The 23,298-nt window shown below is 40.4% G+C and overlaps 1 protein-coding gene across 1 annotated transcript in view; it reads left to right on the forward strand.

The window, feature by feature from the left end:
- SYCP2L (synaptonemal complex protein 2 like) overlaps positions 1-20,863 on the forward strand; it is a 221,342-nt gene extending 200,479 nt beyond the window's left edge. The window contains exons 30-34 of the mRNA XM_077269880.1: positions 6,675-6,769; positions 10,476-10,575; positions 13,560-13,618; positions 17,983-18,034; positions 20,471-20,863. Of these exons, the coding sequence (XP_077125995.1) occupies positions 6,675-6,769; positions 10,476-10,575; positions 13,560-13,618; positions 17,983-18,034; positions 20,471-20,518 (354 nt within the window). The 3' untranslated portion in view covers positions 20,519-20,863. The remainder of the gene's footprint in view (positions 1-6,674; positions 6,770-10,475; positions 10,576-13,559; positions 13,619-17,982; positions 18,035-20,470) is intronic.
- The last annotated feature ends 2,435 nt before the right edge of the window (positions 20,864-23,298 follow it).

The following is a 23,298-nucleotide window of genomic DNA, read 5'->3' on the forward strand; positions in this document are numbered from 1 at the left end:
GCAAAAAATAAGCCCTCACCCAACCCGAGATCACAAAAAATGCTACAGACGCTACAGGTATTGAAAAATGGTGCAATTTATTTGTATATTCTTTTTAACAAAGTTTGGAATTTTTTTTCACAACTTAGATGAAAAATAACCTAGACATATTTGTTGTTTATGAACTCGCAATGACCTGGAGAATCTTATTGGCAGGTCAGTTTTAGCATTTAGTGACCCTAGTAAAAAAGCTAAACAAAAAACAAGTGTGGGATTGCACTTTTTTTGCAATTTCACCGCACTTGGAATTTTTTTTCTTGTTTTCTAGTACACGGCATGGTAAAACCAATGGTGTCATTCAAATGTACAACTCATCCTGCAAAAATCAAGCCCTCACACGGCCATATTGACGGAAAAATAAAAAAGTTATGGCTGAGAAGAAGGGGAGCAAAAAACAAAAAAAACAAAACCGAAAAAAGCTACGGGGGTTAAAGACCAATCTGGTAACCTTGGCAAATACATCTTGTTCAAAATACGTACCAAGTATTTTACATTTTTAGTCGTAGCAGTTGTGTTCATATATTCATTGACCCCTTAGTGACCTATAATGAAATTGTACGTCATAGGTCTCTAAGGATTTTATGAAGCTAGCTCAGGAGCTGGCTCTGCTTCATAACTGGCAGATGCTGGCTGTATTGCATAGCTTGAATGTACCGGTAGCTGCAGTTACCAGAGCTACCTTTTTAAATGCCGCTGTTAATCTGACATTAAATGACCCAATTGCTGGGAACAGATGCGATACCATGGCAGCCAGGGATCTGCTTAAGGCCTCATAACTGCCATTATACTGTATTTTTTCCTATGAAACTCAGACAGTGGCTGCGCTTCATAGGAGAACTGCAATTTATTTGTAGATTGCATGCACTTTCAGTGTATATTATAAGCGATCAAACCTTATTAGGTTCAAGTCATAGAATCGTAGAATGTTAGTTGGAATGGACCTCCAGGGTCATCGTGTCCAACCCCCCCGGCTCAATGCAGTAGTCACTAAACCATCTCAGAAAATGTCTGTCCAGCCTCTGTTTGAAGACTTCCATTGAAGGAGAACTCACCACCTCTTGTGGCAGCCTGTTCCCCTCTTTGATCACCCTCACTGTCAAAAAGTTGTTTTTTTTTCCAAAATCTAATCTGTATTGTCTCCCTTTCAGTTTAACCTCTTCACGCCCGGAGCTTTTTGTTTTTCGCTCCCGTCCTTCCCAGAGCCATTACTTTTTTATTTTTCCGTCAATGTGGCCATATGAGAGCTTATTTTTTGCGGGACGAGTTGTACTTTTGAATGACATCATTGATTTTACCATGTCGTGTAACAGAAAATGGGAAAAAAATTCCAAGTGCGATGAAATTGCAAAAAAAGTGCAATCTCACACTTGTTTTTTGTTTAGCTTTTTTGTTAGGTTCACTAAATGCTAAAACTAACCTGCCATTATGATTCTCCAGGTCATTACGAGTTTATAGACACCAAACATGTCTAGGTTCTCTTTTATCTAAGTGGCAAAAAAAAAATCCTAAATTGCTGGAAGAAAACAAAACAAAATTGCGCAATTTTCTAATAACAGTAGCGTCTCCAATTTTTGTGATCTGGGGTCGGGTAAGGGCTTGTTTTTTGCGTGCCGAGCTGATGTTTTTAATGATACCATATTGGTTCAAATACGTTCTTTTGATCGCCCGGCAACCAAAAAAAAGGAATTTTGGCGTTTTGTTTTTTTCTCACTGCGCCATTTAGCGATCAGGTTAAACCTTTGTTTTTATTGATAGATCGGGCGATTCTGAGCGCGGTGATACCAAATGTGTAGTTTTGATTTTTTAATTGTTTTATTTTGATTGGGGCGAAAGGGGATGATTTGAACTTTTATATATTTTTTTATTTTTTTTATATTTTTAAACACTTTTTTATTTTTTTTTATTTTGGCATGCTTCAATAGCCTCCATAGGAGGCTAGAAGCATGCACAACTCGATCGCCTCTGCTACATAGAGGTGAAGCACACATCACCTCTATGTACCAGAAATGCAGGGTTGCTTTGAACACCGACCACAGGGTGGCGCTCAAAGCAATCGGCCATCAACAACCATAGAGGTCTCAAGGAGACCTCTGGTTGTTAATGCAATGGACCGATGACCCCCGATCATGTGACGGGTCAGCGGTGCGAGCTCTACCGGCCGGGAGCGCTAGTCAAATGCCGCTGTCAGCGTTTGACAGCAGCATTTAACTAGTTAATGGGCGCGGGCGGATCGCGATTACACTCGCGCTCATTGCGCGCACATGTCAGCTGTACAAAACAGCTGACATGTCGCGGCTTTGAGGTGGGCTCACCGCCAGAGCGCACCTCAAAGCGGGGGTTCTGCCAGCTGACGTACTATTCCGTCAGCTGGCAGAAAGGGGTTAATTGCATTGATTCTCGTGTTTCCATGTGCAAAAGAGAATAAGGATGATCCCTCTACACTGTGACAACCCTTCAGATATTTGTAGACAGCTATTAAGTCTCCTCTTAGCCTTCTTTTTTGCAAGCTACACATTCCCAGTTCCTTTAATCTTTCCTCGTAGGACATAGTTTGCAGTTTGCTCACCATCCTGGTAGCTCTTTTCTGAACTTGCTCCGGTTTTTCAATGTCTTTTCTTAAAATGTGGTGCCCAAAACTGGACCCAGTATTCCAGATGATGTCTGACCAAAGAGGAGTAGAGGGCGATAAATACTTCACATAATCTAGACTCTATGCTTCTCTTAATATATCCTAGAACTGTTTGCCGCCTTTGCTGCTGCATCACACTGTTGTCTCATATGCAGCCTGTGATGTATTTGTATTCCCAAGGCTTTCACTCATACGTGCTGTTGCTTAGTGCGTTTCCTCCCATTGTGTAGATGTAATTTTCATTTTTCTTGCCCAGATGTAGAATCTTGCAATTCTCCCTGTTAAATACCATTCTTAGTCGCTGACCATTGTTCAAGTTTATCTAGATCCTTCTGAATACTTTCTCTGTCTTCTCTAGTTTTAGCTATCCCTCCTAGTTTTGCATAGTCTGCAAATTTGATCAGTTTACCTTCAGGTCCCTTATCTATATCATTTATAAGTGTTGAACAGTGGGACTACCACAGAGCCTTGTGGTACTCCACTTCTAGTTGATGTGCAACCATTTATTACCACTGTTTGAGTATGATCACTGAGCCAGGTATCAATCCACCTAAGGGTACTGTCACACAGTGCAATTACGATCGCTACGACGGTACGATTCGTGAAGTTCTAGCGATATCGTTACGATATCGCAGTGTCTGACACGCAGCAGCGATCAGGGATCCTGCTGAGAATCGTACGTCGTAGCAGATCGTTTGAAACTTTCTTTCGTCGCTGGATCTCCCGCTGTCATCGCTGGATCGTTGTGTGTGACAGCGATCCAGCGATGCGTTCGCTGGTAACCAGGGTAAACATCGGGTTACTAAGCGCAGGGCCGCGCTTAGTAACCCGATGTTTACCGTGGTTACCAGCGTAAAAGTAAAAAAAAAAAAAACCGTACATACTCACCATCTGATGTCCGTCAGGTCCCTTGCAGTCTGCTTCCCGCTCTGACTGTGAGCGCCGGCCGGAAAGTGAGAGCAGATCACAGCGGTGACGTCACCGCTGCGCTCTGCTCTCACTGTACGGCTGCACTCAGTCAGAGCGGGAAGCAGACTGCAAGGGACCTGACGGACATCAGATGGTGAGTATGTACGGTTTGGTTTTTTTTACCTTTACGCTGGTAACCACGGTAAACATCGGGTTACTAAGCGCGGCCCTGCGCTTAGTAACCCGATGTTTACCCTGGTTACCAGCGAACCTCGGCATCGCTCCAGCGCCGTGATTGCAAAGTGTGACCGCAGTCTACGACGCTGGAGCGATACTCATACGACGCTGCGACGTCACGGATCGTGCCGTCGTAGCAACGAAAATTGCACGGTGTGACAGTACCCTAACTGTAGCCGTGTCAATTTCAAGTCCTCTAGGAGGACTAAAATATTAATACAATTTTGTTTTAGCCCCTTAGTGACCATCAATGTGTCTTTTTACTGACCTGCGATATACGAGACTGGCATCCCACGACGGGTGACAATACTTCAGCTGTTGGCTGTAAACTATAGCTGACAACTTGCTGCCTCAGCCACAATTAATGTTGTTACTTAGGCTACTTTCACACTAGCGTTAACTGCAATACGTCGCAAATGCGTCGTTTTGCCGAAAATACGCATCCAGCAAAAGTTCTTGCTGGATACGTTTTTTCGTCATAGACTAACATTAGCGACGCATTAGCGACGCATTGCCAAACGTTGCGTCCATATTGCAACGCTTGGGCGTGTGTTAGCGGACCGTCGGGAGAAAAAAACCTTACATGTAACGTTTTTTGCTCCCGACGGTCCGCTTTTTCCGACCGCGCATGCGCGGCCGGAACTCCACCCCCACCTTCCCGCACCTCACAATGGGGCAGCGGATGCGTTGGAAAAATACATCCGCTGCCCCCGTTGTGCGGCGGAGACCACGCTAGTGTCGGGAACGTTGGCCCGACGCACAGCGACGGGTCTTTCCCGACGCTAGTGTGAAAGTAGCCTTAGTATAGTTTAACCCCTTAAATGCTGCTGTCAATTAAGACTACAGCATCTAGATGTTTAACCCCTTTAACTTAACTATTTAACCCCTTCTGCACACTTGGTTAATAAACTACCTGAAAGCAATTTTGAATACAATGAGTGGTGTGATTTTTAAAATGGTACCACTTTTGGGTGTTTCCAATATATAGGATCCCCAAAGTCACTTCAAAACTTAATAGGTCCCATAAAAGTAAGTTTCGTAAATTTCCTTGAAAAAATGAAAAATGACTGCTATATTTTTAACCCCTTCCTGACGTCGGATGGGATAGTACGTCCGAGGTCAGCTCCCCTGCTTTGATGCAGGGCTCCGTGGTGAGCCCGCATCAAAGCCGGGACATGTCAGCTGTTTTGAACAGCTGACATATGCCCGCAATAGCGGCGTGTGAAATCGCGATTCACCCGCCGCTATTAACTAGTTAAATGCCGCTGTCAAACGCAGACAGCGGCATTTAACTACCGCATCCGGCCGGGCGGACGGAAATGACGTCATCGCCGATCCCCGTCACATGATCGGAGGTCGGCGATGCTTCAGTATTGTAACCATAGAGGTCCTTGAAACCTCTATGGTTACTGATCGCCGGTAGCTGTGAGCGCCACCCTGTGGTCGGCGCTCACAGCACAACTGATTTTCTGCTGCATAGCAGCGATCTGATGATCGCTGTAATGTAGCAGAGGCGATCGAGTTGTGCCTGCTTCTAGCCTCCCATGGAGGCTATTGAAGCATGGCAAAAGTAAAAAAAAAAAAAAAAAAAAAGTTAAAAAAATGTGAAAAAAATAAAAAGAACATAAAAGTTTAAATCACCCCCCTTTCGCCCCAATCAAAATAAATCAATAAAAAAAATCAAACCTACACATATTTGGTATTGCCACGTTCAGAATCGCCCAATCTATCAATAAAAAAAGCATTAACCTGATCGCTAAACGGCGTAATGAGAAAAAAATCGAAACGCCAGAATTACGTTTTTTTGGTCGCCGTGACATTGCATTAAAATGAAATAACGGGCGATCAAAAGAACGTATCTGCACCAAAATGGCATCATTAAAAACTCCAGCTCAGCACGCAAAAAATAAGCCCTCAACCGACCCCAGATCATGAAAAATGGAGACGCTACGAGTATCGGAAAATGGCGCAATTTTTTTTTCATTTTTTTTTTTTTTTTTTTTAGCAAAGTTTGGAATTTTTTTTCACCACTTAGGTAAAAAATAACATAGTCATGTTAGGTGTCTATGAACTCGTAATGACCTGGAGAATCATAATGGCAGGTCAGTTTTAGCATTTAGTGAATCTAGCAAAAAAGCCAAGCAAAAAATAAGTGTGGGATTGCACTTTTTTTGCAATTTCACCGCACTTGGAATTTTTTTCCCGTTTTCTAGTACACGACATGGTAAAACCAATGATGTCGTTCAAAAGCACAACTCGTCCCGCAAAAAATAAGCCCTTACATGGCCAAATTGACGGAAAAATAAAAATGTTATGGCTCTGGGAAGGAGGGGAGTGAAAAACGAATACGGAAAAGTGGAAAATCGCACGGTCATGAAGGGGTTAAACCTTCTAAAATACTAACAAAGTAAAACGTTTTACAAATGGTGCTGATGTAAAGCAGACATGAGGGAAATCTTATTAATGTTTTTGTGTGGTGTGACTATCTGGATTAAAGGGAAAATCATTCAAAGTTTGAAAATTGCTAATTACAAATTTTGTAACAGTTCTGATATTTTTATAAATGCAGAAAATAGCGACATAAATGTACCATTATCATAAAGTACAATGTGTCACGAAAAAAGTCTTAAAATTAATGGGAGGTGTTGACGCGTTCCAGAGTTTTTACCTTATAAAGTGATACTGGTCAGATTTCAGTCTTATCAATCAAAATATAAATGTATTTAAACTGTACATTAAAAGAGAGGAAAGGGGGGGGGGGGGATGAATCAAAACTCCAGAATTGCATTGTTTTATTCTCCTCACTTCCTTCTCAAAAATATATGGTAATTTTACTGCTTTTTCTTTTTTATGCTTTCAGGCTAGTTATAAAAAAATGGAAGATCGAGCACAGGATGGACTGAAAACATCTCATCAGCATGTATCAACATTATTGAATCAGATACAACAGAGAAAGTATGTGATTTAACAAGGGCAAACTTTTTTTAGTTCCGCTGAAAAAGATAGTCCGGATTCATTGTGTGTGTATATGATGGTCAAAAAGTAGAGATGCAGTTGAATCAATGGGATTCTATGAGATTTTATGGGCAACACATATACACTGGCTCACAACAGAGGTCAGCCACTTAGTTTTTTGTTAGCGCAACTTTCCTCACAGACTGACTAGACAGTGGACAAATGAAAATTGGAAGTGTTTTTATATGTTGCTGCAGATAGGAATTTGCTCCTCCCGGTTTCACAGGTCTGGCATGAAGAATGTTGCAACGCTGATGGAGACACTTTGAGCACTTTACATTCATTTAATGCTCGTACGAAACAATGTAGTAAGAATCAAACAATCTCCTTTTGCTGCACGCCAGTGTATTTTCACCCACCTAATCTGTAGTGATAAGTTTAATAGATTGAACTGTATACCTACTTTTGTTGTGCCAGAAAATTCATTGGACTATTTTATTAACATGTCTAAGTATGTTCAACAAAAATAGCTGACCTGTCTTCATACATTCATTTCAAAAAGACATGGAACGGTTTGACATGGACAGAATTAAAGGTACGCTTCAATTTGACGCCAAAGGTTATGCAACCATGACCCTAAATATTTTTCGTAGCCATCTGTGAGCGTCTTATACCTGCCTGCCGGTCATTTATTTCAGTCTTCCATTGCAATTCTCTCAAGCTTCTTCTCTCACCCGATCTGCAATTGCATTGGGTTGTTGGCCGGGGTCAGATCAGCTTATGAAATATAATCTGCTTTTTATCTAGTAAACAGACGATTGTCATCCGTATGTATGTTTTTTTTTATGTCCGTATGTCATCTGTTTTTATATATCCACATTTTCAAAAGTGCATGATTGAATACATTTTCCTAGGTTAATAACCCAAGATTATACCAATAAAAACTGCTGCATGTGATGACCTAACATAACTTTAATAATTTTTTTATCAGACTTTTATAGACATGAAGATACCACATGTATCTGTAAAAATCAGATACGCTGCAAATGTTCCAGATGGGTTCGTTTTCGGGTTTTTTTCGCACCAATAAACGTGAAAAGGAAAGTCTCATCCAAGTATCAGAAGAGTAGTGCAAGGCGTGTTTTTTTTTTTTTTTTTTTTTGGGGGGGGGGGTTTGCTTGTTTTCCACACGCACTGTGCTCATGTGTGAAAACACTTATCTGAATAGCCCTAATGATTTACATAGGTCAGTGTGCTGTCCTGTCTTTATTCAGACAGCTCGCATTATATTCTTTCTGCGCTCTTTTGTACGAGCCCCAACACTGAACTATGCAGTCAAAGATGGCGTATTATTGTTCCCTTATGGTACTAATAAATATAGTTAAAATATAAAAAATGTTTTTAAAGTGTTTAAAAATTTTTTTAAAAAAATTGTACCAATAAAAACTGCGATGTGATGACCCAACATAATTTAGTAAAGTTTTGTTTAGACTTTAATGGACATGGAGATACCACGTTTTTTCTTTATTTTTTTATGCTGGCTGATTTCGAGCTGTCAGATTTTTTAAATATATTTTTAAACTTTTTTTTTAACTTTTCACTGTGTATTGCAGTCCTCTTAAGAGTTGCCCCACGAACAAAGTATTCCTTAAACAATAAACCTTGCTAAGTTCTACAAATGGAAGTGTTAATAAAAAAACAAAAAAAAACAACATAATTTTAAATGTGCTGTGCCCCTACTGTGTAATGGCTGTGGCTGACCGTACAAGAGCATGGTCTGATCATACCACAGCTCCTGGGCAGGGGAGGATGGAAAAGGTATTCAGATAGGACAACGTGGGGATCACAGTTCACCACAGTGAACTTTTCCCGGTGAACTCGCCTCTGCACCGTGCGACTTTTTCATGGTGCTAGCAGGGATCTCACCGAGGTCACCGCAGTTCAGCCCGGCTGGGAACGGAGCCACAGTGACCGGAGGTAACCTCTATGACGTGACTGATTCTGGGCTTGCAGCCACTTATTCACCCGTGGTTCTCAGCCTGGACAGTTGCATCTTGGCACTCTCCAGGTTGATAACTATTTTTTCCCAGACATGGATTACAGCGTGGGGCAGAACGTTAACAGATGAGGGATGTTGTTGTTTTTTATTTTTGACTTATTGCAGGATAACGAGGACTTCGGTGAAATAGATGTTAGGTGAGTAAAACTGTGCTTGTTTTTAAATAAAAATGGAAAACGGTGTTTTGTTTTATTTCTAATAAAGACTTAATTCTGGCTGTGTTTTTATTTACCATATAACTATAGGATTAGTAATGGATTGGTGTCTTATAGACGCCTCTCCATTAGTAATCGGGGTGCTTGATGTCGACTGACAATACAAAGGTGAAATCAACCCCACAAATATGAACCCCACTTGCCACCGCTACAGGGCAAGTGGGAAGAGCCGGGCACAGGCAAAGCGCCTGAATTGGCGCATCTAATAGATGTGCCTTTTCTGGGCGGCAGTGGGTTGTTATTTTTAAGCTGGGGGGGACAATATCCATGGCCCCTTACCAGCCTGAGAATACCAGCCCCCAGCTGTCTGTTTTAGCAAGGCTGGTTGTCAAAAATGGGGGGGACCCCGTGCCTTTTTTAAACTATTTAAATAATTAAAAAAACAGCGGGGAGACTCCCCTATTCATGGTAACTAGCCTTTCAGAAGCTGACAGCTGAGGGGGCCCACTACTGTGAGTTTTGCCTGGCTTGTTATCAAAAATAAGTGTCTGATAATGGGAGTAGTAGTCCCATCAGCTCACACCAGTGACTGGAGGTAAACTGTATACCTCCGATCAGTTGAGCACTAACGCTGTATTCTGACAGCGTGGGAACTGCGGCTCTCTGACCGGCGGGGACAATTTCACCACTGACCAGAAGCAGTAGGGGCCGCGCTGTCATGCTTATGACAGCGTGTCAAACACTGTATTGTCGGGTCCCCCGTTCAAGTGAATGGGGTTTGGGTCCGCTCTGCTGGATGACAGGCTGTATGGAGGCATCATGCAGCCTTCCATCTAGATGTAGCGGAGCTGACTGTGATGTCACATCCTGCTGTCCTTGACTTTTCTGCAGCAAATATGCTACAAAAAAGTCAACCTGTATATTTGCAGCATGTTTCTGTCCATTCAAGTCAAAGGGTGAAAAATGCTGAAAGAAGTGACATGCTCTGTCAAAAAAAGCTGCAATGCACAAAATCCTGATGACAAAAAAAAGTGTGCATGAGATTTCTGAAATCTCATAGGCTTGGCTGGTACTGTAAAAAGCAGCTGAAAATTAGCAGAAAAAAACACAGCAGAAACGCCCAGTGTGAACTTACCCTTATAAGATTATCTGAGCACAGGAATATTTTATTTAACACATCCAATTGTGGAAGTTATTATTATTCCAAGATCTATTGATTAAAATGAATCTTATTCATGGGACAACTCGCAAGTCTTGCCCATTTGATCTTGCAGGCAATGTTCTATTACTTGGTGTATATTTAGAAAATTTGCTTGGTCAGTGAATTGACTATTCTGGAGAACTTGATGTGACCATATTAATTAGCTCTCTACTCTAGTCCATGAATTCGTAGAGCGGGGGTAGAGTTTTACTTCTATTAGTACCTTTCACACTTTTTTGTTTAGTGTTGGCAGTGTTAAACTATGTTGTTTTTTTTTTTTTAAATGCTTAGTTTACAAAAATTGGACCATTTTCACACAGTGGTAGCACATCATGTCTCTAGTCTCCAGGCCCAAACTAAGGCTTTCATGAAGCTGGAAAAGGAGTCCACGGTAAGCACTAACTTTACACACATCTATTTAGTCTTTAGAGGTGAGCAAATTGATTTTGCATGAGCTAGTCCAGCAGTCACATCAGTATTCCATGGCCACAAGGTGGGAGACCTGCAAACCAACTCCTACCTGCTGAAATCCTTGACGTCTCTTCTCATTAGAAGGCTTGATGTGACATTGTGTGCATCATGCCATAACAATGATGTTGCCCCAGGGCTTATAAAATGGAAGGGACATTGAGGATTCGCGTACATAGGGAGGTAGCCATAGAATGACTCCTGCTAATTTATTCTCTAATCTGACTATAAAGATATTAGAGAGCACTACCAATGTTAATAAATGCGTGGACATCTTTTTTAGAGTTGCTCTTAAATGAGAATGTATGCAAAAAGAGCTTTAACAAGATTCTCCAAGAATTTGATAACTATCGCGATTGACAATTCAAATTGCAGTCCTAGTCATGTGTCAAAACGGCTGCATGCTGAAGGAACGGGGTTCAAGATATATCTTAATTGTCAGGTATGTGTGCTTATGATGGCTGCTCTTCTCAACTGAGTAGCAGTACTGTGGACTAGAGACAGACTAAATCTAGTCTCTGACTGAGCATTTATGCCCTTTCTACTGAGCACTGAAACTGGAGAAGTCCTTGTCATCCCCACTGTGCCCAGTCAGTGAAAAGATTTATTTTGTCTCATGTCCACAGCGCTGCTCTTAGGTACCGTCACACTCAGCAACTTTACAACGAGAACGACAACGATCCGTGACGTTGCAGCGTCCTGGATAGTGATCTCGTTGTGTTTGACACGCAGCAGCGATCTGGATCCCGCTGTGATATCGCTGGTCGGAGCTAGAAGTCCAGAACTTTATTTGAGGTACCGTCATACTCAGCGACGCTGCAGCGATATAGACAACGAGCCGATCGCTGCAGCGTCGCTGTTTAGGTCGCTGTGGAGATGTCAAACACAGCAGCTCCAGAACGATGCAGGAGTGATCCTGTGACATAACGGTGACTCACTTATCGTTCTCACAGGTCGTTAGCTCCATGTAAAACATTGCTGGCATCGTTGCTTTTGCTGTCAAACATGACGATACACGCCGACCTGACGACGAAATAAAGTTCTGGACTTCTAGCTCTGACCAGCGATATCACAGCGGGATCCAGATCGCTGCTGCGTGTCAAACACAATGATATCGCTATCCAGGACGCTGCAACGTCACGGATCGTTGTCGTTCTCGTTGTAAAGTTGCTGAGTGTGAAGGTACCTTTGGTCGCCAGGTCGGCGTGTATCGTCATGTTTGACAGCAAAAGCAACGATGCCAGCAATGTTTTACATGGAGCTAACGACCTGTGAGAACGATAAGTGAGTCACCGTTACGTCACAGGATCGCTCCTGCATCGTTCTGGAGCTGCTGTGTTTGACATCTCTACAGCGACCTAAACAGCGACGCTGCAGCGACCGGCTCGTTGTCTATATCGCTGCAGCGTCACTGAGTGTGACGGTACCTTTAACCTGGTAGAGGTATGACAGAAGTTTCTGACAATTGAGATACATTTCGAGCTCCGTTTCTTCAGTGTGCAATGGTCCTGATGAAGGCTGTGGAGTCTGTGTCCATTTTTGTGGAGTCAGTATAAAATGGAACGACTCCAAAAATATATAATAAATTGGGTTTAGTAGTTCAATGCAGGATGTGATGTAAATGTTTTCATAAAAATATGTGGAAGTTATGAAATGTCCTATAAATGTGTGTTCTGTTCCTGATCTAAGTATCTGGGGGGTTTAGTTGCGATGAATCTGTGCTGCACTTTATGTACATGCTCAGTAGTGAGGCAGCGCTCTGGAATTGGAGTCGGGAATCAGGGAAATTGAGGAGTCTGAGGTTTGACTTACCAACTCCACAGCCCTGGTCCTGATGCATAACTAGGACAACTGCGGTTTGATGTCACTGACACCATATTTATCACGTTCTTGGAGAAGTTATTTATAAAGTAACTATTATTAACAAAGTAGTATTATCTAAATTAATAGTACACTTGAAAACAAACTTTTTGTTATATATCTTTTCAGAGACATCTGCTTTGTTTTCTCCTCCTGGGTTGATCTTGCAATCTCTATTCAAGGGTAAATGCTGTAAAATCTGCATTAAATTGAAGACAAATTTTACCATTACTGAAATAGGAGATGACGGTTGCTACTAGAGATGAGCAAATTTCTTCAGGTCCCTGCTTATTCGGCAAGCTATAGCGCTTACTGAATAAGCTGCATCGGGAGCCCGGATACCTGGAGCGTGCCCGATAATCAGCTGTTCGGCCCCACAGCTGCATGTGTCACGTCTGTGTGACAGTCATGAGACATGCATGGAGAGCCCAACAAACAGGCTCTCCGTGCAGCTGCGGAGCCGAACAGCTGATCAGCCGGAGCGATCCAGGAAGCCGTGTTCCCTCTGCAGCTTCTTCGGTATGGTCTATAGCTTGTCGAATCAGCAGGGACCCAAAGAAATTCTCTCATCTCTAGTTGCTACTCGTAATGTTTTATGAAGAGTGGAGGGGTAGGAGGAACTAGAGGCAGAGACACATTCCGCTGCAAGTTCTTTTAAAACTATAGTTACTTAATTATTACTGGAGAACTTGCTACAGAATGTCTATATCTGTTTCTAGTTCCTCTCCCTCCCCCTCCATAGTCTTATAAGTAGCAATTGTGATCCCCTATATCAGTAATGTGAAAAACCTGTGCTCATTGAATACAGAATTTACCCATGTAATGAGTAAAAAATTACTTCAGGAGGAAAAAAAAAACGCAAGTTTTCCTCTCTGAGATATACTGTATATTGCAAAGTTTCATATTTTCATGTGTAATATTGGTTTATAAAATAAATATTAAAATTAGTGTTATTCTTTAAGCCTTTCAAGAAATTTGGGTATAATTCTTATTATAAAGCTGTTTAATTTCATTTGTGTAAACTTTTTTTTTTTTGTATTTAAACAGGATTTCTGGGAAGCACAGACACTGAAAATTAATGAATTCTGCATCAATCAGCGTCTAAGGTGTGAAAGTATTGCATTCGCTCCATTTCTTTGGACACAGCTAAACTCCTTCCTGACATGGCCAATTTCTGTGTTTTTTAATTTTCGTTTTTCCTCCCCTTTTCCAAGAACCATAGCTTATTTTTCTGTCTGCAAAAATGTATGAGGCTGGTTTTCTGCAGAATGAGTTGTACTTTGACACCATTTTTTTACCACACAGATTTTTTTTTTTCCCAGTACACGAAGTGCGGTGATGCTGCTTTTTGAGAACTGATTTTATGGCAAACATTGTGTTGTAAAAATAACTTGGCAACAGGACTGGACTGGCCATCTGGCAATTCTGGCAAATGCCATAAGGGCCTCTCCGGTCATGGGCTGCCTTGTCTGCTACGTTGTTAATAGAATCCATGTTCTCAAGGTATCCATACTGTTATGAGTTGTGATGAAGAACAAAGTTGCTGACTCCGTCACTTACCCCAGCAGGCCATGGGTATCATTAGAAATATTGGTCTTGCATAAAATCTTCCTTTCCTCCATCCAGGGTAATATTAAAAATATATCCCATCTGGTTCATGGGGACAGTGACAACATGGGCCTGTGTGATTTCAAATGCCACACTGAATTTCAGTCCCAGTCCGTACCTGCTTGGCAATATGATTCTCCTCATTAATATGATTAACCCCTTCAATACCCTTCATGATCCACCTGTGGTTGTTAACAAATTAAATGCCGCTGTCAATCTCAGAGAGCGGGATTTAACACGCACTGTACGTAGGCGCGTCAGAAGACCCGCCCATCATGTGATTGCGGGGCACCTCTGGGTTGTCTGCAGAAGACCTGTCATTTGTAAATCTATGAACTCCAGCCACGGGCGTGATCATGATTTACCGTATGTTGCACATAACATGGTTTCAGCTTTTGCTCCATTCAAAATAAAACCATTAAAACAATACAGTTTAGACATTTCTGAATGCAGCCATACCAAATCTATGAAAATATAAATTGAATTAATCCGATCGTTAAACGGTGCAACGAGAGAAAAAATTAAAACACCAGAATTGGGTTTCATTGGCCACCGCAACATTGCAATATAATGCAATAACAGGCGATCAAAATATTGTATCCACACCAAAATGGTAACAATAAAACGTCAGCTCGGCATGCAAAAAATTGGCTATCACCCAGACCCAGATCCAAAAAATGGAAACGCTACAAGTCTTGGAAAATGGCTCCATTTATTTATTTATTTAATTTTGTTTTTTTACAAATTTTACATTTTGTTTTCATTACTAAAATAAAAAATAAACTATACATACTTGGTATCTGCGTTCTCGTACTGACCTTAGAATAAGAATCACAATGGCAGTCAGTTTTAGCGTTTGGTGAACATGGTAAATAAAAAAAAAAAAATTGTGGAATTGCACTTTTTTTTTTTTTTTTTTTGCAATTTCACCGCAGTTTGAATTTTTTTCCTGTTTTGCAGTTCACTATGTGTTAAAATAAATAGTCATTCAAAAGTACAATTCGTCCTGTAAAAAAAACAAGCCCTCATATTTCCATATTGACAGAAAAAAATTAAAAGTTAAGGCTTTGGGAAGAAGGGGGGCTAAAAGCTGAAAATTATGATGCCAAACTTGTCTATTTTTTTATTATTATTTTAGTGATGAAAAATTTTTAGAAATTTGAAAAAAAAAAAAAAATTGGGGGTTGCATCGCCATTTTCTGAAACACTTAGCATTTACATTTATTTTGTCAATAGAGTGGTCTGAGGCCTTATTTTTCGTGGGACGAGACAACGTTTTTGATGCTGTTTTGGGACAGATAATGGCTTTTGATCGCTTCTTGCAGAAATTCTATGGTATTTGATCAATTAAAAAAGCACAATTTGGGAATTTCTTATTTTCTTGATAGATTGGACTGTTCTGGAGATGGCTAAACCACTTTTTTAATTATCTTTACTCTTAATTGGGGGAAAGGGGTGATTTCAACTTTGCTTTTTTTTTAAATATGAAATAAACAAAACAGTTGAGCCTGCAATCGTTTAAGAGGACGAAGTCCCCTATCTTATATATTGGAAGAGAGCTCTGTAATGACTGGCATGGAGGTCTTCATGAGAAACCCAGCTGTCACAGCAACCCATTGACTCACCGTGATCGCGTCATGGGCGTATCGATGGGTCCATTGAAGGTGGTTTCCACATGCTGGCGCGCTGTTAATGCTGCTATCAGAGTTAGACAGCGGCATTTAACAGTCGCAAGCTCTACTCCACCCTATGCTGTTAGAGACAGGTCCAGCCATTACATACCTACCAGATGTGGAGCAAGCTCAGCCTGTTCATGTACGGTGAATGACGGTAATTGGATAAGTTCTCCCCATATTTAGAAAATAATGATAATAATGCTAATGAGCGAAAGTACTGTTACCCAAACTCCAGTCCTCACGGCCCCCAACAGGTCATGTTTTCAGTAATTTCTTAGCATTGCACAGGTGTTGGAATTATCAAAGCATCAGACTCTGCCACGGGTTCTCTTACCTGTGCAATATTAGGGAAAGCCTGGAAATAAGCTTTGGAAAAAGCTGCAAGTGACAAAAAAAGAGGGATCACAGCTGGTGACCTATACAACCTCCAGTGTTTTACGATCATCTGTCACCACAACAAATGACTATTTTGGTAAGACGGGTATTATTTATGGAGGCTATACCCATTTGTAGCCTCTAGGAATAGTACTTTTCTTGCCAAAGTTACATTTGGGGCAAAGTCAGATGGCCGTATTACTCACTCGAGCATCGCATCTCATTGCAATCCTCAGACTGTGTGACAGCGGCATAAAAATACATGCAAACTAACAAATTAAAGCTGCCCTCTGTAACACTATAGTATTCAAACATGGAATGTATGAAATTGGAATTGCTTTACTGCTATGGAAAATAAGTTAAACTGAAAATACTTAGAGCTTAAACTGACCAATTCATATGTGCCCAGCAACCCACAACAAGGCGACTTTCTTTGCTGGGAACCCTAACCTAATATGATACCTCCTGGGCTGAAGCTTACAATTAAATGGGTAGGTAGGATCCTGCTGTAATTTAACCCCTTCGCGACCTCCGCCGTACTTGTACAGTGGAGGTCGCATCTCTTCCTTTGATGCGGGCTCCGGCAGTGAGCCCACACCAAAGCCGGGACATGTCAGCTGTTTTGTACAGCTGTTATGTGCCCGCAATAATGGCGCGTGGAATTGTACTCATTTACAGCCTCCAGGAATATTACCTCTCTTACCAAAGTTGCATTTGCTGTGATAAGATATAGATAAGATTAAAACTACATTGGGAGACTCTCATCTAAAGCTCTTGGGAAAAGCTACAAGTGATCAAAAAAGGATCATAGCTGGAAACCTGTACAACCCCCAGCAGGTCATGTTCTCAGGATTTTCTTAGTATTGCACAGGTGATCGAATTCCTGATGCCTTGATGATACTTCCATCACCTGTGCAATACTAAGAAAATCCTGAGAACATGATCTGTAGGGGAGGTGAGGACTGGAGTTTGGACAACGCTGCTCTACATTATCAGTATTATCGTCATCTTCGAAGTAGGGGGTGGATTTAAGCACTTGGTCATCCGCCGTACATGTACGGCACACATCGGTTGCTAGTGTATGGAGCAGGCTCATGGGGTGAGCTCGCCCCTTACCCAGTAAATAATCTGATTATGCTCACTAAAATGCAACATTTTGTAAATATAAAGTAAGTCCTACGTGTTGGTTGGAAAGTTCATAATGCGAAGGGTCTTTCAATTTGAGACAATATAATGGATAAGAAGGAATTTGATTTGTTTTTGTTGTATTTTTAGGAGGCATTGAGAGTCCCAGACTTTGCATGGCTCAAACTTTTTAGGCACAAGCGTTATTTATTTAACTACACAATGTTGCACTTTTAGTGTATGGCGAGTGCAAAGTGTTAGCCAGAATCTTCATAATGTGCCAAGTCTTTACTTCAAGAAAATATGTGGGTATGGGGGAATAACATTTGTATATTTTCTTTTTTTAATGCTAATATTGCAAAAAGTGTATGTATGTATATGTGTATGTATGTATATGTGTATGTATGTATATGTGTGTGTGTATATATATATATATATATATATATATATATATATATATATATATATAGTGTATATATATTTTCTATTTTATAAATTGCATTATATTATTTTTGGGGGCATAATTACAAACCTCATGTCTAGGTGTAAGCGAACTACCTAGATATTTAGATGAGCATCAGTTGTGTTGTAACAGTAAAAGTCTGTGAAAAATGGCGGGTTATGTAATCTACTTTATGTTCCGTGTCAGGCAAAGTAATCACTAAATTAAATGTTTTTCCATTTAGTATTGAAGCCATAGAACGTGCAGCTGCTGAGTCTTTAAACAGGCTTATACAGGTAATTTCTCTATAGTTTCATTGGGGGACACAGGAAACCATGGGTGTATGCTACTGCCACTAGGAGGCTGACACTATGCAAAAAAAGTTAGCTCCTCCCCAGCAGTGTATAGCCACCAACTGGCAGAAAGTTCATCCGTTTTAGCTTATTGTCATATAGCAATGTTTTTTTTTTTCACTTCTACATTTTACAAGCACTCTTTAGATGATCTGTAAATGTAAAAAAAATACCTACCACCATGAAAATTTTTAAAGCATGAGCTAAAGTAAGCCCTATGGTTCATAGCTTTTTCCAAAATACATGTGAGGCAATGGAAATGCGCAGTATTTTAGTAAGATTAATAATTTCCTAGAGAGATAAAACACTTTCTTTTTCAGCCTCGCATTCCTATCATTCTTTAACTGGTCTTTTTTCGTTATGATCCATCTTGATGGTCTTATAGTGCACATAGCACAATCTTGTGGGGTTTAGTTTATCGATTTTGATATTGGGGACGTTCTCATTGTAACATGATGAATGGAAATGTACCTTTTTTTTTTTTTTTTTTAAAGAAAAAAATACATTAACCCCCTTATGGAATGAGCCACTTTGTAGATTAAAGGGAATCTGTTACCCCCTGGACAATTTTTATTTATTACTATGGGAATACAGGCAATAGAATGTTTAAACCAGTCTTGCCTGTATGCTTAATAGCTGTGCTATGGACTTTGAAAAATTGATTTATAATCTTTTATGTTATGAATTTTTTCCAGGCTGCGGAGCGTGTGGGCCTGGAATAAATCACAGCCTCCTCACTTCATTATACTATTACCCCCCCTGGTTTAACCATTCAATTACCTGTATGCCCATAGTAATAGATAGAAATCATCCAGGTGGTGACAGATTCCCTTTAATGACCAGGCCTCATTTTTTAAATCTGACAATTGTCACTTTGAGTTAGTAACTCTGTAACACTTCAATGGATACTGTTGATTCAGAGATTTTTTTTTATTCATGACCTATTGTATTTCATCATAGTGGTAAAAGTTATTCGTTATAATTTTTGTTTATTTGTGAAAAAAACGGAAGTTTGGCAAAAAAATAGAAAATGTTAAAATTCTCTAACTTTTTTTTTGGCCCTTAAACCAGCACAATTTTTGAAACACTATTATTTTTTATTTGTTAGGACGTTATAAGGGTTAAACGTTGATCAGCAACTTCTCACTTTTCCAACAAAATTTACAAAAACTTTTTTTTTTTTTTTTTGGAACCACATCAAATTTGAAGTGACTTTGAGGGGCCTATAAGGCAGGAAATTCCTATAAGTGACACTATTCTAACACTGCACCCCTCAAGGTGCTCAAAGCCACATTCAAGAAGTTTATTAAGCCTTCAGGTGCTTCACAGAAACTGAAGCAATGTGGAAGAAAAAATAAAGATTTAAACTTTTTTTTTTTCACAAGGGTAATAGGAGAAAACGGACCCGAAGATTTGTGCAATATCTTTTGAGTACGCCGATACCCAATATGTGGGAGAAAACCTACAAGGCAGGGCTCGGAAGGGAGGGAGCACAGTTTGACTTTTTGAACGCAAAATTGCCTAGAATCGAGAGCAGACACCACGTCGCGTTTGGAGAGCCACTGATGTGCCTAAACAATAGAAACCCCCCACAAATGATCCCATTCTGGAAACTAGACCCCTCAGTGAATTTATCTAGATGTGTGTTGAGCACCTTGAACACCCTGGTGCTTCACACAAGTTTATAATGTAGTAGAGCCATGAAAATTTAAAAAAATCACATTTTTCCCCCCAAAATTCGTTAACCTCCAAATTTTTTATTTGAACAAGGGTAACAGGAAACAATGGACCCCAATATTGTTCAAATTCTGAGTACGCCAATACCCCATATGATTGACCGATCACGATGATCTGGGTACAGGGACCGATGGCATGGGTCACTGCACCTCTTCCTGTGCCTCTCAGATGTCAAATGACAGCTGTCTGCACTGAACTGTCACTGCGGGTTCACAGATAAGTTTATTTAGGGGTCTAGTTTCTAAAACAGCATCATTTGTGGGGGGTTTAGGCACATCAGGTGCTCTCCAAATGCGACATGGTGTCTGCTCTCGATTCCAGGCAGTTTTGCGTTCAGAGTCAAACGACGCTTCTTCCCTTCTGAGCTCTGCCATGCACCCAAACAGTGGTTTTCCACCACATATGGGGTATCCGCATACTAAATCAAAATTGCACAATAAATACTCAGGGCCCATTTTCTCCTGTTACCCTTGAGAAAATGAAAAAAATAAATGGGGTTATATGAAAAGGTTGCCTTTAAAAGTGTGCAAAATTTCTTGATATAATGTTTGAGATCTATTTTCTTCAATAAATCACACAAGATCATTTCTACATGTCTGTCAAATGTATTCCTTGGTACCTACTCTGTATGTTTGCTTACAGGGAGAAGAAAGAACGATTGCTTCCAAGGAGAGTCTCCAGAAATTGTAATTTTTCATTGTTCTTGGTTTCACCAAATTGACATTTTTCCTTTTGTTTGGCAATTTTTCGATTTAGCTTAATATTCATTTTTGTTGTCTAGATTAGATCGGTTATTTTCTTCAGTAATCACTAGATCATTTCTACATGTTTGCCAAATGTTTTTCTTGGTATCCACCAAGTATGCTTGCTTACAGAAGAAAGAATTCTAGATGTCAAGGAGAGCCTACAGAAATTGTAACTTTTCATTGTTTGTTTGCCCAAATTGACAATTTTGTTTTGTATGTCAATTTTCTATTTTGCAAATATTAGTTTAATGTTTTCACGTCTACAGTCAATAAACTCAAGTAAAAATGATCTTTTTTTGTTGTTCTGCATTTGTTAAAGGAATCTTCCCATAGTATACTTCTTCTGATTAGCAATGCCACTTACCCCTAGTGCAAGGCATTGAAGGAGCTTAGATATCCATGGTTACGACCACTCATATAGTGACAATTATTTATTAGGTATCCATGGTTATAACCACTAAGCTACTGCAATGCTCTGCATATGGGTTAAGCATCATAAGAAATCAGAAGAAATATTCTATTTCTAAATTAAGGTATTACATCTACTACATATTGGGTTAGGGTCTTGAGATGGGAATACCCCTTTAACTTTTGTCTGGCAGGAAAGTAAGTTCCATTTCAGACTAAACTACTGACCATTTTTTTATTTGCCTAAAGTGCTGTTGAATCACATTGACGTACCCACAGCTCTTTTGAAACAGACATAGATTGCCTTACAACCCTTAAACAGTAATTGTAGTTTTATCTTTCTTCATAAATGAACAATGTTAGAAAATAATCAACTTTGTAATATATTTTCAATTCACTGGTAAAATCTGTTTTCAATCAATACAGAGATGGGAGTTGACCGTGCTCATAAAATTCTAAGTGTCATATCAGAACCTGCAGCAGAAAGTCTGTGTCTGCTTCTAGCTCCTCTTCTCTCCTTCTCTCCGTATTAAATGACAGTAGGTGCTTCTAAATTTTTATGGAGAGGAGGAGGTAAAAGTAGACATACTGGACAGATACTCTTCAACATAGAATTCTATGAGCACCAACTGTCACGTATTTCAGTGACTGGAAAATCTGCCTTACAGATATGAATACAGATTTTACCCATGCATTAAGAGTGAAAGATCAATCCAGGATGTGAAGGAAACAGATTTCTCTGATCTACATTATAAAGTTGCTTATTTTCGTTTGTACTATTTTACCCCCTTAGTGACATATCACTTTATGTAGTAATAACTCTGAAATACTTGAACATATCACATTAACCATTGGAAACCGTTCCAATTAGTGTGGCCTGCATGCTAGATGACCCACAGGGGTACTTGACCACACCACCAGGCACATCATGTATCGCAGCTGTGTGGCAGTCACGATACATGCATGGAGAGCCTGTTTGTTGTCATACAGCCACGACACATGCAGCTGTAGAGATGAACAGTTGATCAGCTGGAGTGATCCAGGAAGCCGGGTTCCCTCTGCAGCTTTATTCGGTAAGCTTTAACGCTTGCTGAATAAACCCTGACCCTATCAAATTCGCTCATCTCTAATCATAATCGCAGGTCAGTTTCAGTATTTGGTGAACATAATTTTAAAAAAAAATAAAAATCCAAAAAATAGTTGTGGAATTGCAATTTCACAGCACTTGGAATTTTTTTCCCGTTTTCCAGTATGTGATATGGTAAAACCAATGGTGTCCTTCAAAAGTACGTCTCGCCCCGTGAAAAACAAGCCCTCACATGGCCATATTGATGGAAAAATAAAAAAAGTTATGGCTCTGAGAAGGGGAGTGAAAAACAGAACTGCAAAAATGAAAAAGGGCTGCAGCGTGACGGAGTTAATATAAAACCAACAGACAGGCCGGTTTCACATTTGCAGTTGTGTCCGCAGCGTTTGTGCCACAATTTTCCGCATGCGTTGTGTATTCCTATCTTTAACATTAGGGACGCAGGTGCCTGCGATAGGTTGCGTTTTGCCGCGTTTGACGACGCATGTGTCGTTTTGTCGTCTGCGGCTTGGCGCGGTAAACGCTACATGTAGTAATTTCAGAGGCGTGAATTTGCCGCCTCAAAACGTATGCGGTTGTTAGCGGAAGGAATGCGGCAAAAAAAACGCATTACGGTCTATGTGAACGCATGCGTTGTACCACAGGAAAACATGTCTAGACACTGATTAGCCACCCCCCACATACAAGCTGATAAAAGGAGGGAGTGGGCATTTGCAGTCCACAACTCAGCAGACTGGGAACAAGAGTAGACAGACGCAGGAAAGAACCTGGGAGGAATCAACACTCTGAACAATGTGAGTATCAAAGCCAATGTCTTTATTTTCTATTTTCTGTCTCTATATGTCCTAATTTCGGTCTTTTTTTTTTTTCTTGCTGCATGCATCAGAATATCATCTTCTTCTGAAGAGCAACGGCTTGGGCCTGCACAAGGTGGAAATGAAAGTGAAGTGAGTACTCACCTTTTCAGATTGGTAAGTATTCTCTGTCACATCTACACATGTGACACATTTTTTTTTTTTCTTTTTTTTTTTTAGAGTAGTTCTTCCACTGCGGCAGAGGCTGAGCAGGAGCAGCGTGGACACGGTCAGGTGGCAAGGCGGCAGCTTGTAAGTATACCTGGCTGACTGCTTAATGTATCCTGACTTTAGTATTCTTCACTGTTCATTTCTTTACTTTCCTCTTTCTTTCCCTTTTTTCTTCTTGACTCCTTTTTTTTTTCCTTGACTTTG

This window comes from Ranitomeya variabilis, chromosome 6, assembly GCF_051348905.1.
Source record: "Ranitomeya variabilis isolate aRanVar5 chromosome 6, aRanVar5.hap1, whole genome shotgun sequence".
Taxonomy (NCBI): Eukaryota; Metazoa; Chordata; class Amphibia; order Anura; family Dendrobatidae; genus Ranitomeya; species Ranitomeya variabilis.